This window comes from Callithrix jacchus, chromosome 9, assembly GCF_049354715.1.
Source record: "Callithrix jacchus isolate 240 chromosome 9, calJac240_pri, whole genome shotgun sequence".
NCBI classification, from domain to species: Eukaryota; Metazoa; Chordata; class Mammalia; order Primates; family Cebidae; genus Callithrix; species Callithrix jacchus.
The window spans coordinates 99,880,522-99,899,995 of record NC_133510.1 but is presented as its reverse complement, the minus strand read 5'-3'; the positions used below and the strand labels follow the sequence as shown (position 1 = coordinate 99,899,995).

Sequence of the window (19,474 nt, the reverse complement as noted above, 5' to 3'; positions counted from 1 at the left end):
CCAGTTGACTCACTCAGATTTGGAGGCTTTTCGTTACCCCATTTTTCATGACTGACACTGAATATTATTTGTAGATGTGAAAGCAAGTAACAAAAGCAGCCGCTAAAAGAATGGAAAGTGGTTGCCTCTGCAGAGCAGAACTGTGGAGTGAGGAGAGGTTGGGCAGCAGATTGCCTTTTTTTAAATTTTAAGCCTTTTAGATATTTTTTTAAACAGCTACACTAAATACAGAATATATCTCTCAAGAAATTAAGGTACAAATGGAAACTTAAAGAACAGATAATTAGGGGAGAACATATATTCCCTTCCCTTCTCATTTCCATAAAGAATAAGGAATTTCCATGTCTCTCCCAAAGAACCCAGGATACTTCCACCTTCTTTTAGATCAATTTACCCCCGAAAGAGTAGAGTGACTTATCTCATCCATGAGTTTGGGAAAAGCAACAGAGCATGCTAGGCTCAGCCCCTTAGGGGCAATCTTTGTTTATAGTTTTTGGAGGCATTCTACCTGCAGAACTGTTAATCTCTGCTCTCCATGCAGTAAGCTTGAGGGGGAGAGAAGGGAAATGGGGAAACCCTGTGGTTACATGGATGTGCCAGATGACTGCATGACTAGGTAGGCAAGTCTGGCTAATTCAGGGGTAAAATATTAATGTGCTCATTTGGCCACAGATCTAAAGCCAAATTTGCTACTCAGCTTTATCAGTAATGATGCTGACATTTCTGTCTCCATTTAACTGTCTGCTGTGCCCCAGGAGAACTCAGAACTCAGGATGGGAGAAAAAACTCCCCTCTCCTCCAAAACACAAATATCAGTCATCAGAAAAACAACTCAGCCGTCTGATCAGACTCAATAGTGTACTATACAAATAGTCTTTTTTTATTAGAAAAATATATGTGCATATAAAAGGTCTGAAAAAATATGCCTACCTATATTTTCTGGTTTCTCTTCACACACTACTTGGATAATAAAAATGTTTAAATAATAGATTTAGAGTGAAAAAAGACAAAGTAATATTGCAAAGTCACAAAGCATTATCTCTTGGGATTCACAGTTATAGCTGAATGATTTATCGGGATTGGTTTGTATTCATTCACCACCAAATTCTTGTAATTCATATGCTTAGAAGACCATCAGACTTTCAGGAGACATACAACATACATGTCAAAAAAGTTGAGTCATGTTTTGTACTCTGAATAAATTAGAGGCAGAAGAACCATAGATTCAAGTTGAGTTACATAGTTCTGCTTTGAGGATGTAAAAGATAATCTATAGCAATGTCATTTTCCATTATTTAACAACTTACTTCCATTTCATTATCAACTGATTTCTCTTCCCCGTCTCCTATTTCATGTACATTTTCATTTAAGGTAATTTCAGGAGCTGCTGGCAATGATATTTCAGCTATTTGTACGAGATTAGATAATTTCTCATGAATAGCAATAACCCTGAAAATAACAAATACATGTGTATTTTATTTTGAAGAGTTAAGAAAAGCATTTGTATATTTGCAGAATCAATAACTTGTATAAAGTAAGCCCTCAGTTATTTAACGATTAGACTTCCAACACGGCCAAGCATCGTTCATTCAGTCATTCGCTTCATTCAAGAAACAGGAGCAAAAAGACGCAGTCTTAACTTTCATAATGTTTATGGTCTTGTTATACACTCAGATAAAAATATAATTGAAATTGTAAAACCACAATGAAGAAAGACACACATCTAAAGAATTTACTGAAGATGAAAATAAAGAAAATAATTATCTACGTAGGGAAACAAAATCTAGGCAGGAACAAAATATTTACTTCTATGGACATCTTAATGCCATGCTCTGACTGTCTGGCTGACCTACAGGTAAGAATTATGACAGGTTAGCAATGACTCTAAAAGGCCAATCAAGGGACCCATAACAATTCAATGTATTGCATGTGTGTTGCACATGGGGGTGGAGAGGGTGGAGGAAGGGAGGTAGGGAGAAGAATGAAGAAAAATGGAAAAATAAAAGCCAAAGGAGGACACTGGCCATGATGCTGAAGACAGGGTTCACAGGCCAGTAAAGAGTTGATGTCCTGAAGGCAGAGTGGACCAGGGAGTGGAGGCAGAAGGTGGAAAGGCTTACAGTTGAAGAAGGCAAACAGCCACCTGCATGGCCTCCATGACTCCGCACTACAGGCACAACACACATGTGTATGCATGTGTTTAAATACGTGTGTGTATGCATGTCTCTATTCAAGGAAGGAAGAAAATCTTTATGCAAAAGAAGCAAATGATCCCCAAAGCAAACTGACATCAGGAACACAGACAAAAACGTCAATTTTCCACAGCATTCTGATCTGCAGCATTGTGCAATACTTGATTATCTGAATGACAGTTCTCAGAAATAAAAAGTTTAAAAATGTAACTACATACAAGAGGATCTGAATTTGTACAGTATGTCTTAGAAAATTTTCTATTTAAAAGGCAAGAGTTAAATGCAAAGATTTAATGTTAAAAGTTTACTTGAAAAACATTTAATATTATTAAAAGTTATCCATTAAAAAACGGGTCATCCTACATACCAATAATAGACAAGTAGAGAGCTAAATCATGAGTGAACTTCCATTCACAATTGCTATAAAGAAAATGAAATACCTAGGAATACAACTTTTGAGGGATGTGAAGGACCTCTCCAAGGAGAACTATAAACCACAGCTCAAGGAAATAAGAGAGGACACAAGCAATTGAAAAATAAATTACATGTTCATGGAAGAATCACTATCGTGAAAATGGTCAAACAGCCCAAAGTAATTTATAGATTCAATGCTTTTCCCATCAAGCTACCATTGACTTTCTTCACAGAATTAGAAAAAACTACTTTAAATTTCATATGGAACCAAAAAAAGCCCATATAGCCAAGACAAGTCAAAGCAAAAAGAACAAAGCTGGAGGCATCACGCTACCTGACTTCAAGCTGTGCTACAAGGCTGCAGTAAGCAAACAGCTTGGTACTGCTACCAAAACAGATATGTGGACCAACGGAACAGAACACAGATCCCAGAAATAACACTACACATCTACAACCATTTGATCTTCGACAAACCTGACAAAAACAAGCAATGGGGAAAGGATTCCCTATCTAATAAATGGTGCAGGGAAAACTGGCTAGCCATATCCTTACATCTCATACAAAAATTAACTCAAGATGGATTAAAGGCTTACACGTAAAAATCAAAAAACATAAAAACCCTAGAAAAAAACCTAGGCGATACCATTCAGGGCATAGGCATGAGCCAATTCTCCATGACTAAAATACCAAAAGCAATTGCAACAAAAGCCAAAATTGACAAATGGGATCTAATTAAACTTAAGAGCTTCTGTACAGCAAAAGAAACTATCATCAGAGTGAACAGGCAACCTACAGAATGGGAGAAAATTTTTACAATCTATCGATCTGACAAAGATCTAATATCCAGAATCTATAAGGAACTTAAACAAATTTACAAGAGAAAAACAACCCATCAAAGAGAAGGCAAAGGATAAAACAGACACTTCTCAAAAGACATGTATGCAGCCAACAAACACATGAAAAAAAGCTCATCATCACTGGTCATGAGAGAAATGCAAATCAAAACCATCATGAGATACCATCTCATGCCAGTTCGAATGGTGATCATTAAAAAGTCAGAAAACAACAAATGCTGGAGACGATGTGGAGAAATAAGAATGCTTTTATACTGTTGCTGGGAATGGAAATTGGTTGAACCATTGTGGAAGACACTGTGGCAATTCCTCAAGGATCTAGAACCAGAAATACCATTGACCCAGCAATCTCATTACTGGAATTTACAATCCCAAAGGATTATAAATCATTCTACTATAAAGACATACACACATGTATGTTTATTGTGGCACTGTTCGCAATAGCAAAGACTTGCAACAACCCAAATGCCCATCAATGACAGACTGGATAAAGAAAATGTGGCACATATACACCATGGAATACTATGCTGCCATAAAAAAGAATGACTTCATGTCCTTTGCAGGGACATGGATGAAGCTGGAAACTGTCATCCTCAGCAAACTAACACAGGGACAGAAAACCAAACACCACATGTTCTCACTCATAGGTGAAAGTTGAACAATGAGAACACATGGACACAGAGAGGGAAACATCACACACAAGGGCCTGTCAGGGGGTTGGACAAGGGGAGGGAGAGCAATAGGACAAATACCTAATGCATGAGGGGCTTAAAACCTAGATGACCGGTTGATCAGTGCATCAAACCACCATGGCACATGTACAGCTATGTACCAAACCTGCACTTTCTGCACATGTATCCCAGAACTTAAAGTACAATTTTTAAAAAATAATGGGTCATCTCCAATAATGTTGGAAAAGCTGCCTGATGCATTGGAGAGAAAAGAAGATGAAGAGGTGAAAGACTAAGTGAGTCATGCTTGGTTCCTTCAAACACTAGCCATGAAAAATAATGGGTCATCTCCAATAATGTTGGAAAAGCTGCCTGATGCATTGGAGAGAAAAGAAGATGAAGAGGTGAAAGACTAAGTGAGTCATGCTTGGTTCCTTCAAACACTAGCCATGAAACCTTAGATACTCACTTAACCTCTCTGACCCTGGAGTTCCTTCTACTGTACGACTGGAATAAGAAAATCCACTTTATCCAATTCGTAAGGCTTTTGTAAGGATGAAATGATGTAATCTTGTCTGTTCTTAACTACAAGGAACCACATAAAGGAAAGATGGTATTCTAAAATGCCATTCTTTAACTCTAACACCTAGAAATAGAAGTCTTATTTGTCTTCCACAAATAGCATAGCTTTCCTTAATAATACTTGGGATTCTAGGAAGGATAAACTGTTCTTTGACATTTGGGTTGCAGCTTGTGTATGAGTGTCCAGAACTTCACTATCTGGGCTGGCAGAGTAAATGGTCCCATCTAGCTCCATAAACCGCAATCTGGGACTGGGTAAAGCAGGCTGGGTCCTCATGCAAACAGCAACATCAGATGACCAGAATCTCAGTGGGAGGTCTGGACCCCATGACTGCACCTTCCTACATCTTGCTCCCTTCCTTTGTGCTGTGGCATGCATTTGCCCCTCACCTTCCTGTACTCCCACATACTTCTTCATTTCTGTCCTCCAGGTCAATACCTGCTCCAGCTTTTTAAACCTTGGCACCACAAACAAGCATCTACCATCCCGTTTGGGGATCTACCATCCCCCAAACCTCTGCAGTCATTTACTGACTCCTAGATAGTCTCTCCCATGCTCTGCTGTGGCCTGGAGGGCAGGACCTAGTTGTAAGTAGAAACATGGATGACAGGAGGTTTAAAAGCAGAGACGGTAGAACTTGATCGTGGCCACAACAGCAAAACTACCACTTAGAATTACACAAAAAGCATTATGTCTGTTCATTGAGAACACTAGTGTCTCCTTTCTTGTTGTAAAAAAAAATGCAAAGGATTAGAATATACTTTTCCCTATGAGAACTTAACTAGGAGATGAGGAAGTGAATGATACAAGGAGGATCTCCCAATTTGCAGGTTATCCAAGTTTCTTCTTCTCTGGCCTATTTTTCATGACCTATTTTATTCCTACTTTTCCTTCCAAAGGATGATCAAGACCAATTTCCCATGTACTAATCTTGAGCCTCATAAGAGCACAAGGAATGTAACCCAGGAGGAGAGAAATAGTTTATTTTCACAGTGCCACCAAAGGACAGAGAGATAAAAGATTGTCAGAAATGGTCCTCTATGATGGCCTCAGTGGCTGGGGCTTATCACTAATTTTAGTAACCCTACCATTGATCAGAAGCATGCCAAAGTTTAAAACTTTTTGGAATAAAAAAAGAAGTTTATCCATTTGTTGGCTTTCTGCTTTATAGAAATTATCACCATTTTCATCATGTGGGGCTGGAAAAAAATCTAAATTTCTGGATTTATAAAGCAAGTGCAGAATTACCTGATTTGTTGCTTAGCTGTGCTGGTCTATAGCCTGTAACATGGGTTTTCAATCATTTCACTTGAAAAGGAATAAAGGAAAAGGAAAAGAAGGAAGGAAATAAATTGACTGAATGAAAATATAGAGGAGAGGAGAGGAAGGAGGGGAAAGGAAAGGAGAAGAGAAGAAAAGAAAGGAAAGAAGGAATAAGTAAATTGACTGAATAATTGAAAATGTGCCAGCTCTTGAAACAGCCTTTGTCTCCTTCATGATGATGCCAAGAAGTCATTCAAAATGAAAATCATAGTACATGAACAAGACTCTCCAAGGAAGGACAGACAAACACTAATCCTCTGTTTACCAAGCCATTGACGGAACAGGCGCTAGTGGTTAAGCTTCTCAAAGCATGTTCACACGCTGTCTAACTTGGTCCTGACAATAACCCTGAAAGGCAGGCAGAGCAGTTACGGTCATTTCCATCCCACAATGGAGGAAATGGAGGCTGAGGTCAGAAGGGCAATGAACAATGGAGTCAAAAATAAATGGAGTAATAAACTAATAAACAACAACAAGAAACTTGGTAAAGTGAAATAGGAAGAGAGAAACGAGGCATGAGCAAAAAAGGTTAAGAGATATGACCTGTTTAATGGAGAGGGAGGAAAACAACCTGGATGAAGCAGAGACTTCCAATTGAGCACAGAGGGAATGGTGGGCCAAGAGAGGCAGTGGAGTTGGAGCTCAATTTTGAAACTCCACACAAAGCCACATTAAATTATGTTTTAACCACACTGAAACTACAGGCGAACTACAGTACAGACAACATCCGTGTGCTCTCTGTAATCTCTACGAAGCATCATGAACTGTTCCTTTGGCAACCCTCGGTACTGTTATTAGCATTATTTCCATTTTATTGATAATGAAACTGAAGTACAGAGGTTACATAAACCGCCCAAGATTGTGTAGGTCATAAGGGACACAACTGGTATTTGAAGGAAGCAGGCTGGATTCAGAGTTTGTGCTCTTAACCACTGCAATATATTATTCTTCTCAAAAAACGAAGATTCTTCAGGAAGTGCCTTTTAGCAGGTCTCCTATGCTATACCTTGTCAATTACTGAAAGAGTCTATTCTCATGAGAAATAACAACAAAGACAATTAGAGTTGTGGAATTTTTTACTTGCCTGTTCAGTGGAATCCATAAAGAGCCAGCACATACATTGTTAAAAGTGCAATGTCTAACATCTGAAATCTTCAGAGGCTTCAAATTATATGCATACAACAATAAAACCTATAAGAAAAATAAAAGGGATATAAAATGCAACATCAAAATTAGAGTTTACCTCAAAAAATACAGCATTAGTTCACAAAATAATATCACTGTATTTTAAAAAATATTTGTTTAGAAGAGAAAAATTGGGACTTCGACTCACCCGAAAGAGAAAAGATGTGAACCAGAATTGTACAAAGGTTGTAGGATAAAAATAAATACTATTTAGTAACAATATTATATTATTTTTGAAGAGTGACATTTTGTACTGCAATTAAGTTTGTATTCCAGCCTTTGAAGGCCCTTTACAGTAAGTACTAAACACACATGTGGTAAACATCCAACTCTGTTCCTTGTTACTTCTCAACATGTACTGCTCCCATAGGTGCACAGTCATTTCTATGCATTCACTTATGCTGTTCCCTTCCTCTTCTCTCCATTAATCCAATCCACACGCAACTTTCTAGCCACCACACCTAAGGTGAAACTTCCCTTGATTCATGCTCTAGTAATTTCCCTGTTGTTTGGATTCTGACAATTCTTAGAGTCGGTTGCATATGATATAGCACCTACTTAGTCAAGGATTTGTAGCGTTTGTGAGTCACAGAACCTTAGAGATAATCTGCTCTAATTCCCTCATTTTAGATATAAGAAAGCTACTGCCCGGAGCTGCCCATCAAAACTGAGTAATTAGGTGTATTGGGGCTCAGAGAAAAGAGCTTCAAAGTAACAAAGGAAATTACTTTAGCCCTAGAAGCTACCTTACAACTAAGACTTTTTAACCTAGCACAGGTAGGGACTCTCTCAGGAGGTTCCCATACCTGCCTAAGAAAATTTCTTCCAAAAGAAGTACAATAGTCTTGAAACTCCCTTTCTAGGAATCTCATTAAATAACTGTGAAGCATGCTCTGAAGAGACCACCTAAACAGGCTTTGTGTCAGCAACATGGCTGTTTATTCACTCGGGTGGGATCGGGCTGAGTCTGAAAAGAGGGCCAGCAGAGGATGGTGGGATAGGAGCTAGTTTTATAGGTTTGGGGTGGGTAGTGGAAAGTTACAGTTTAGGCTGGTTTTGCAAGCCATGGGTATTGCTGGGCAGGGGGGTGTGTCATAAGGTCCAGTGTCACAAGGTTGGTTTATCAGTTGAGGCAGGAATGGTTGAGGCAGGAGCAATGGTGGTATGTTGCAAGGTTGGCTAACATGGACTACAGGAGCTAGCTATTCTTTTGTGGTTTTCCTGTCTCCACGTCAGACTTTCTGGCTCCTGGAGGCAATCTGGAGTTGTGTGGGTCACAGGAGTCACCACGGCTTAACTGTGGTGTAGTCCATGGTGCAGTCAGTTTAAAGGACCTTACAATAACCAAGAAAGATTAAGCACCAAAGAAGAAAAAAGACTAAAATTCATCACCATGACCACACAGACTTTTCGTCTAATCTCCTGAGGGCAGCTTGAATAGATTGCCTGGGAGACTTTACCTGCATAATCAGGCAACCCTCGTTTGTAGCATTGTGCTACCCCTCTTCTTCCCATAACTTGCCCATAGGCTAATATCTGTTCTTGGTCGTATGCAAACAAAATCATTTAAAAACTTGTCAGGCCGAGGCGGGTAGATCACCAGGTCAAGAGATGGAGACCATCCTGGTCAACATGGTGACACTCCATCTCTACTAAATATACAAAAAATTAGCTGGGCACGGTGGTGCATGCCTGTAATCCCAGCTGCTCAGGAGGCTGAGGCAGGTGAATTGCCTGAACCCAGGAGGCGGAGGTTGCGGTGAGCCAAGATGGTGCCATTGCATTCCAGCCTGGATAACAAGAGCAAAACTCTGTCTCAAAAATAAAAAAACTATTGTCTGCCCTTTGGGTCCATTCATTTCCCCTAAAAATCATTGATGACCTCTCAAAATTGCCCATCTCCCAATTTCCCTCTCCCTGAAGGAAGATACCTAAAGAAGGGTATATAAGCTTCTGAATCTCTCTGGGTAATTGCATAATCATTCTTTTGTTAGTTTCCTGTGCTTATACACATTACTAAATCTGTATGCTTTTTCTCCTGCTAATCTATAGTCAGTATTATTTTGGTAGACTTTACACCCAAATCTTTAGAAAGGGAGGGAAAAACTCTTCACCCCTAAAGGCACATGCCTTTACCTCTGCTTCCTCACAAAGTAAACTAAGTTAAGAGTAAAGGTATTTTTCAAAAGCATAAGTCCACAAGGACAGAAAGTACTCAAGAGGAGATGAAGCAGACGAAAGACGTTAGACCTTAGCAGCACTATGAAAGACAGAAAGCACCTGGAAGAAAAAAGCTGACTCCGCCGAGAGGAAAGGCTGTGTCCCACGTGCTTTCAGAGGGATGTCAACAACAAGCATGACTGAGAACCCTGAGAAACTCAGGGCCTGGAGGGTCAGGTACCTTTAAAGGCAGGAGTGGGTGGTACCGCAAACAGGAAGTAACTAGACAACCTCCCTCCCATCTGGGTGGGTGCAGCCTGGAGACTCCTTCTTTCCCTTGCCTCGTCTCTCGACTGAGCTTCCATTTTGCTCTCTGCTGTCATTAAATCAGAGGATCTATGCTGAGGGACATCAGGTACAGGGGTCAAGTGCTTTACTAAAAACATTGGAATTAAGTGAAAGTCTGTATTCTGAATGAGAGACATCCTTCTACCCCACAATAGCCCCTTCTTAGAATGTAGTAAATTAGGCAGGAGTCTAAGAGAATTGTCTTTGGGGAAACTGACAGGTCAAAGAGAAAAGACCTACAGATACTGAAATTTCAGCATCCTCCAGTGAAACTACTGGCTCCTTCTTCAGTTACTTTATACTGAGGCCCATAAATCAATGTCTAACCCAATATGTTTTTTAGTGCTTTACTTCAAACATAAATGGACCGTCAAGAATCACTAGACAGGATATGAAAGGCAAAAAGTAAAACTAACAAAAGGGAACTTGCAGAATAAGATGCAAGACAAAGATCAGGAGAAAACTCCAATGAAACTAATTAATATCCTCAGAGAAAGACGATATTGCATCTGTGAAACAAGAAGAGGGTACTATCAAAATGGGACAATCAGAGAACAAGGAAGACCACTTAAAAATAAAAATATGATCAAAACAACCAAATAATCAATAAAAGATTCAAAATATAAAGTTGACTCCATCTCCCCAAAAGTAAAACCTAAATTTAAAAACATAGATAACAGGGGAGAAAAGATGAGAAAAGTAAAAACTTAATCCAATGGGTTCAATATCTGAATAATAAAAATTCCAAAAGCTACTAAGATAATCAGAGGGAAGAAATTATTAAATAAACAAATTTCCATGAACTGGAGAATATTACTTTCCATTTTGAAAGGGCCACCCTAAATATCCAGCACAGCAGATGAAAGACTCACACCAATGTGCATCATGGAATTTCAGTGCATACAGGGCAGAGGGAAGATTCTGAGAGCTACCAGAGTCACAAGTAAAGAACTAGGAATCAGAATGCGATCAGACTCCTCAACAGCAATGCAAGATTGCCAGAGACAGTGGAATAATGCCCTCACATCTTCAGGGAAAATAACTGTCAGCCTAGAATTTTATGCCAAGAAAACAATAAATTAGGCATTAAAATAAAGACCTTTTGTCAGACATTCAAGGTCTATTTACCTCCTGGGTACAAAGTTATCTCAGTTAGTTCGCTGAAACCCTGTTAGCATATAAGGGGAATGTAGTCATGATATTGGCCCTCGGCCAAACCTGAATAAAATGTGTTAACTAGTAATTAATGCAGTCCTGTTCTAGGGTCGAAAACACACCAGGGACCAGCCTATAACATGTGGTCTGCATTTTTTAGAGAAAACATGCATACTGATGATTGGCATCTGGATCTACCAGTGAGGAAAGAGACCCAAGCTTCTAGGATCACCTCCCCCTTGACTTCCACACTGCATTTCAATGGAAGAAAAGGCTGGTCAAACAGCGCCTCCTTAATCACCTTCCAATAGATAGCAGACATAGTATGGGGGAATCTTTCAGAAAGGCACTGTTTTTACTTAAACAAGATCAAACTCCTACCCCATGCCTACTCTATGGATCAAGACCCTTTCATATGTAATTTCTAAAACTGTAAACCCAAGACCCTTTCACATGTAGTATCTAGAGTTCTGAGCCTCTATAAAGGCAGAGCTTTGTTAGATGAGCTTGGCTGTTAGACAACTATGTCGCCCTGCTCCTGGCCAAATAAATCACTCCTTTCTTCCTAGTTCAGTGTCTGAGAGGTCTATTTCTTGTGACTGTCCCTGCTTCATTTTGGTTCCCTGACCAGGAAGTGAGTTTTGGTTGGCAGACGGCCGGCAAAGCCTCTCAGGCGGTTTGCCTAGCCCTTCGGAGCAGCCCTGCAGGGGGTTCCTACCCGCTTGGGTGATGCAATTCCTGAGAGCACTCCTGGACAGGTATTGGCCCAGGGGAAAGCCTCACCAGAGCAGAGCTGGGAAGCCCCCGCAGTGTGGATCCAGCCAGCAGCTGAACACTGAGAAGGAATGGGTACTTGGAATGGCCGGACAACAGAAACACAGTAGGATTGATGCTGGGAAACTTGCCCACCTCCTTTAGGCAGAAGCGTGGCCTGATCACCCACTTGTGCTGGATTTGGCACTCTTAAACTTGGCTCTTTCTCTCTCTCTCCTTCAGCAACTAACCTCAGAAGTTTTGTTTTTGATTTCGATTTGGGTGGAGGGAGGAGAGCGATTGTGTGAGTGAATGGAGGGATCCAGCTGGACTCATTGGCCATGAAATGTGGTAGCATCAGGCCCATTGGGGGGGGTCTTGCACTCTGAGTGACATGTGGGGCTGGTTGGAATTAAAGACAACCACTTAAGGCTAAACAGAGGAGCTCTCGCAATCTAGGCGATGTGAGAGGATTAATGATCTCTCTTATGCCAAGTGGCATCTGAAATACTTTAGAAAGAAATGTGATTATACCAGCCTGAAGCAAATGTGAATCAGAGAGTGTGTAGTGCTTCTGCAGGGTGGGAACTGCTGTGGGCAGAGTAACACTCTCTTAACTGTGAGGACTGTCTTTCGATGCATAAGCATGGGTCATACTCATAGCAAGCCCACTCCTTTAGGGACCATGCTGAAAATTTTCAAGAAGGGATTGAGTGGGGACTATGGAGTAACTATGACACCAGGGAAGCTAAGAACTTTATGTGAGGTAGATTGGCCAGCATCTGGAGTGGGTTGTCCCTCAGAGGGGACTTTGAGGTGGCGAAGGGATAGACAGCTAGGAAAAACCCAAACCCAACTCCACCTGCCAAGAAACAAGGACTCCCACGGTCCTGGCAGATTCAGTAACAGAGACATGGACTCCTAAGATCCTGGCAGATTCAGTGGCAGAGACATTGACTCCTAAGATCCTGGCAGATCCAATGGCAGAAGAGTTTTTGCCAATAATTCCCCCTCCTCAAGGACTCCCTGCATCTGGGCCTGAAGCCTCAGCACCCCCGCCAGAATTGCACACCCCTAAACCACCCAGAGTAGACAAAAGAGAATGCAGAGGAACTCCTCCCATTGCTGCCTGCTTCCCAGGAGAAACTCCCCCTCTGGCAGCCTGTCTGCAACCCAAGGCCAGGGTACAGATGCCTTTAAAAGAGCAGAGGTATACAGGAGTAGATGAGGATGGCCACATGGTAGAAAGCTGGGTTTTGACGTACCTGCCGTTCACCTCGGCTCATCTTATCAACTGGAAAAATAACAACCCGTCTTATACTGAGAAGCCACAAGCTCTCATTGACCTACTGCAAACCATTATTCAGACTCAAACCTCACTTGGGCTGATGGTCACCAGCAGCTTATGTATCTTTTTAATACGGATATAAGGTGGAGAGTATTCCAAAACACTTCTAAATGGTTGGAGGAGCATGTTCCTGCAGATTACCAGAACCCCCAAGAGTATGTCAGGGTCCAGTTATCGGGGACTGACTCCCAGTGGGATCCAAGCATGCCCCTGGAGGGCATGCAGAGGCTAATCTGGTACAGAGAAGCCTTGCTGGGAGGATTTTAAAAAGGAGCCCAGAAGGCTACAAACATGAAAAAAGTCTCTGAGCTCACTCAAGGAAAAGAGGAAAGCCCCACCCAATTTGATGAAAGGCTGTGTGAAGCCTATCATAGGTATACTCCTTTTGATCCTGAGAGCCCTGAAAACCAACACATGACAAATATGACATTAGTCAGTCAGCGTGCAGAAGACATTAGAAGAAAATTGCAGAAACAGGCAGGATTTGCAGGCATGAATACTCACAGTTATTAGAAATAGCTAACCAGGTGTTTATGAACCGAGACATGGTAAGTTATAGAGAAAGTGGCAGAGAAAAACGAGCGTCAGGCTCAACAAAATGCTGACTTGATAGCTGCCACTATTAAAGGAGCACCCCCAAGAGGGAGAGGAAAGGGGGGTCCCTGGAAAGCCACCCAATCTGCTTGCCTATGCCTGCAACGCAACCAGTGTGCTTACTGTAAGGAGCTGGGACATTGGAAGGAAAAGTGCTCCCAGTTAACAGGAGAACAGGGCAATCCTAAGCACGAGGATTCAGATAAAAGTGGAGGAGCTCTGCTCAGTTTAACGGAAGGGCCATGGGACTGAAGGGGGCTGGGCTCATATGCCCCCAAAGAGCCCAAGGTCTAGATAACAGTCCTGTAACTCCCCATCCAAGAAAACAACTAATATTGTTGTGAGAGAATGTGTTCTCTTTCTGGGTCCACAAGGGGACGTAGTTTTAAGGGCAAGAAATTCCCAGTGCCATGCCCCCCTCTCATCTCTCTCCATCCAGGAGATTTCATGGTTTATGTTTGAATTTCATGAGCGTGGGAAGAAACTAAGAGTCAGTCATGCCAGTGGAAGTTCTAAGGAACTCCTTTCATTGGCCTGGGGTCTTAGAGAAGGTGGGGGTTCCTCCCAGGTTAAAAGTCCCCTTCTTCCACACCCCTTCAGACTCCATGTTTGGGTCCCCTTCCATAAACACTCCCTTTGTGGAAGCTGTTTTTCTCTATCCTGGATTTTCCCTCTGGAGTTTCCTTCCACGAACACTCTCTTCATGGAAGCCTGTCTTCCCTTCCTAAACTCCATCTCTATTCCCTTCCACTCAATGTGGAAGCTGCTTTCCTCTCCTGGATTCCATCTTTCTGGATTCTCTCACTCAGTGTGAGAGTTAGCTGTTTCTCTCTCTCTCTCTCTAAATAAATCACTTTCTACAAACACTTTTGAATCTGGCATTTACTGCACACTGCACTGTGGTCCCCTGTCTCATTCTTGAGAGGGCAGGAGGCCAAGAACCTGGGAAACATCCTCTCAGGGGAGCTAAGGGCACTCTGAACCCCTGAACCCCAATATTATAGTTGGAGCTACTGGGGTGTTAGAAAAACAGTTTTTCTGCTTGCTCCAGACCTGTTCCATGGGAGGCCCTGAGGTTACACAGTTCTTGTACTTGCCACTGCCCCTACCCCACTCCTCAGGAAAAACTTGTTATGCAAATTAAGAGCTACAACTATCACATTCAATAATAAGGACTCCCTGCAGCTAAAACTGCCTCAGGCAGGGATTATCAAGGCTCTCACAGTCCCTGGGGAGGAGGAGTGGAGCCCCTCCCTAACCAGGGACTGAAGACTGGAGGCCAGTTCAGCGCTTGTATTTGGTTAATCAGACTACAATGCCTTTGCACCCACTTGCACCCAACTCGTGCACACGCTTGAGATTATTGCCAGCGGAGGATAGTTGGTCACTTGACTGGACTTAAAGAATGCTTCTTTAGCATTGGACTGGCCTCAGAGGGTCAGAAACTATTTGTGTTTCAATGGGAAAATCCAGGAACAGGTGTGACCATCCAGTACACCTGGACCCGGCTTCCCAGGGGTTCAAGAACTCTCTCACCATCTTTGGGGAAGCACTAGCCCATGACACTCTCCCCCCACTCCAGAATTTTCTTGCTAAGGACTTAGGCTGCATGCTGCTCCAATATGCTAGTGACCTTTTATGGGGACACCACAAGGCAGTTGGGTGCGCTAAAGAAATAGATGCCTGGGATCGATCCAAGATGGCCGACCACTAACAGCTCAGGATTGTAGCTCCCAGTGAAAGCCCAGAGAACGAGACGGCGCCACACTTTTAGACAAATTTTCGTCACTCACCGATCAGCCGATTCCCAGTGGAGGAGCCCCACGGGTCGCCAGCACGACTCTTGTGGCCGCCGCAGTGGTTTTGCCGGCGTCTCGGCGCAGCAGCTCTTCATGCAGAGCCAACGGGACTGCTTCCCCTACTGACCGGAGTTTGGAGCTCTGGGAAGTCAGAGCCACTTGTTGCGGACTCAGGAGGGAAGCCAGACCAGAGATTCCCGGGCAGAAGAGCACCATCAGTCTTACCGCTGCTATTTAGGCTGCCACAGTGGGTTGCTCGGATCCCAACACTGGGAATCAATAAGTCGGACGTCGACTCAGAAAACTAATTAGAAAGGCGGTTCATCTACAATGAAGGGAAAAAAACAGCCTAAGAAGGCCGAGTATACTCAAAATCAGAACCCATCAGCAACAGAACAAGCCCTGATGGAAAAGGACTCATCAGCAGCAGAACAAGCCCTGATGGAAAAGGACTCATCAGTAACGGAACAAGCCCTGATGGAAAAGGACTGTGTTCCATTATCTGAAGTCGGCTTTAAAAGGTGGATGATAAGAAACTTCTGGGAGTTAAAGGAACTTGTTCTAACCCAATGTAAAGAAACTAAGAGCTTGGAAAAAAGATTAGATGAAATGTTGAAAAGAATAGACAATATAGAGAGGAATACAAATGAACTTATGGAGTTGAAAAATACAACACGAGAACTTAGTGAAACATGTACAAGCTTAAACAGCCGAATGGATCAAGCAGAAGAAAGGGTATCAGAGGTCGAAGATCAACTTAATGAAACAACACAACAAGACAAGAATAGAGAAAAAAGGATAAAAAGGAATGAGCAAAGTCTCCAAGCAATATGGGACTATGTGAAAAGACCTAATATACGCTTGATTGGTGTACCTGAATGTGACGGAGAGAATGAATTCAAGCTGGAAAATACTCTCCAGGACATTATCCAGGAAAATTTTCCTAATTTAGCAAAGCAGGACACTATTCAACCCCAGGCAATACAGAGAACACCACAAAGATATTCCTCAAGAAGACCAACCCCAAGGCACATAATCGTCAGATTCACCAAGATCGAAACGAAGGAGAAAATATTAAGGGCAGCCAGAGAGAAAGATCAAGTTACCCATAAAGGTAAGCCTATTAGGCTTACAGCAGATCTCTCAACGGAAACCCTACAAGCTAGAAGAGAGTGGGGGCCAATATTCAATATACTTAATCAACAGAACTTTCAGCCCAGAATTTCATATCCTGCCAATTTAAGCTTTACATTTGAAGGAAAAATAAAATTTTTTAGGAACAAGCAAGTACTCAGAGATTTTATTACCACCAGGCCTGCTTTACAAGAACTTCTAAAAGAAGCACTATACACAGAAAGGAACAACCAGTATGACCCTTTCTAAAAATACACCAAAAAGTAAAGAGCATTAACATAAAGAAGAATTTTTATCAATGAAAGGACAAAATAGCCAGTTAATATCAAACGGCAGCAACCCTAAATTTAAATCGACCAAACCTCCCAATCAAAAAATACAGACAAAATCTAACGGTATATCCAAAGATATACATAGACTCAAAATAAAGGGTTGGAAAAAAAAAAAAACGTACCAACCAAATGGAGAGCAAAAATAAATAAATAAGCAGGAGTTGCAATTTTCACATTTGACAAAATAGATTTCAAAGCTACAAGGATACAAGGATAAAAGGATTAATGTAATAATAAGAGATCTTAACACCCAGATACATAAGACCCATAATGAGATTTAGATTCAACGAGACAGAAAATTGATAACGATATCCGGGACTGGAACTAAGATCCAGAACAAATAAACTCAATAGAGCTCTCCATTTTAAACACACAAAAATATACATTATCCACAAAATCTAATGATATATCTAAAGATATACAAAGACTCAAAACAAGGGGATGGAAAAAAGCTCACCAACCAAATGGAGAGCAAAAATAAATAAATAAAAAGCAGGAGTTGCAATTCTCACACTTAATAAAATAGATTTCAAAGCTACAAGGATGCAAGGGTAAAAGGATTAATACAACAATAAGAGATCTTAACACCCAGATACATAAGACACATAATGAGATTTAGATTCAACGAGACAACAAATTGATAAGATATCCAGGACTTGAACTCAGAACCAGAACAAATAAACACAACAGAGGTCTCCATTTTAAACACATAAAATATGCATTAACCACTTTAAACACTCAAAATATTGATCGGCCATTATTGAAACCCATTTTAGGAATGAAGTAATATTCCTTTTTCCCTCTTTTTCTTTTTTTCCCCTTCTTTTTCTCTTTTTCCCTAAAAAAAAAAAAAAAAAAAAAAAAAGAAACAGATGCCTTACTTCAGCACCTGGAGGATTGTGGATATAAAGTATCTAAAAAGACAGCCCAGATTTGCCAACAGCAAGTGCAATATCTGGGGTTCACCACTCGGCAGGGAGAGCGCAGCCTAGAAGCCAAGAGGAAACAAGTTATTTGCAACCTGCCAGAACCCGAAACTAAGAGGCAGTCGAGAGAGTTCCTGGGAGCCATGGGTTTCTGTAAATTGTGGATTCCAAACTTTGCAGTACTGGCCAAACCCTTACACAAAGTGACAAAGTGGGGAGGAGACAAGAAACCCTTTGAATGGGGATCCCAGCAGCCGCAGGAACTGAAAAGGAAAGTTTTCTCAGTTCTGGCTTTGGGGCTACCCAATTTAACAAAGCCTCTCATGCTGTATGTGTCAGAAAGAAGGAAAAAAAAATGACAACTGAAGTTTTAACATCAACTCTGGGGCAAAATTTAAATATCAAAGCACCCCACACAGTAGTGACTCTAATGAATACTAAGGACATCATTGTTCAACAAATGCTAGGCCAACCAAATACCTGAGCCTGCTAAAGTGAAAAATCCCCTCATCACCATTGAGGTCTGTGCAACACCTAACACTCTGCCATTTTGCCCCAGGTGCCAGAAGGCCCATGAAGCAACCCGTGTGCTGCTTCGAGATCTCATCTCCAGTTTGGATGGCCACAGCACATCAGATCAGACAACGGACCAGCATTTGTACCGGATTTGGCCCGGAAAACAGCAATGGCCTTGGGTATTACTTGGAAACTGCACACTGCCTACCAACCTCAGAGTTCCGGAAAGGTGGAGGGAATGAACTGGACCATCAAAAACAGCTTATGGAAAATGTTGTCAGGAAACAGGATTAAAGTGGGCGTAGGCACTTCCCTTGGTGCTATTCAAAATTAGATGTACTCCCTCTAAGAAGACAGGATATTCCCCTTATGAAGTCTTCTATCATAGGTCCCCTCCCATATTGCAGGCACTCCCGGGAACTCCTCAGGAGTGGGGAGAGACTAGGACAACAGTTACAAGCTCTAGGGAAGATCACTCAGGTTATTTCAACCTGGGTAAATGAGAGATGTCCTTTAAACTTCTTCTCCCCAGTTCACCCTTTCTCACCAGATGATTGCATGTGGATAAAAGACTGGAATGTAGCCCCTCTGAAGAAAGGACCCCAGACCGTGATCCTGACCACTCCCACAGCCGTAAAGGTAGAGGGAAACCCAGCCTGGATCCACCACAGCTGCATGAAACCAGCAGCAGCTGAAACTTGGGAAGCTAGACCAGACCCAGACAACAGCTGTAGAATCACCTTAAGAAGGACAGACAATAAGCCCTGCTCCAGCCACATCCCAGAAGCTGGCGGGCCCACACATGGCCGAAGCATGAGGAAGTTAATCACGGGACTCACTCTTCTTAATGGACTTGTACAGTAAGAATGCTCTCAGTGTGTACACCAGGTTACTAAGGTAGGACGTAAAGTTACTGCCATTCTTTCATTCTACAGTTATTATGAATGTAGAGGGACACAGAAGGGAACCTGTTTATATAATGGTACTCAGTATAAGGTGTGTAATCCAGGGGATGGACAGACCGATGTCTGCTATGTTTGATCCATCAAAGCCCCCTACGCATACGACTTTTGAAATTAAACTCTGAACAGGGCGAGGGAACACCCCTACTAAGTCAATAGCTAAAACAGAGGAGAATGGAAGCCCCAAAAAGGTTACCCTAAGGTTTGATGCCTGTGCAGCCATCA

General features: G+C 41.9%; 1 protein-coding gene across 7 annotated transcripts in view; it reads right to left on the bottom strand.

Annotated features, from left to right (window-relative positions):
* The window catches only part of CFAP54 (cilia and flagella associated protein 54), a 363,952-nt gene that overhangs the window by 55,295 nt on the left and 289,183 nt on the right, over positions 1–19,474 (bottom strand). For 6 of the 7 annotated variants that reach the window (XR_004728978.3, XR_013522376.1, XR_013522375.1 and 3 more), the window contains 2 exons: positions 7,122–7,228; positions 1,308–1,449 (listed from right to left, as the gene is read on the bottom strand). Coding sequence is in view for 1 of the 7 variants with exons in the window: in XM_017976307.4 (XP_017831796.4) it covers positions 1,308–1,449; positions 7,122–7,228 (249 nt within the window). In the remaining 6 variants the exon portion in view is untranslated. Of the gene's footprint in view, positions 1–1,307; positions 1,450–7,121; positions 7,229–15,373; positions 15,705–19,474 lie in introns of all 7 variants that reach the window. The other variant, XR_013522378.1, reaches the window with a different exon arrangement.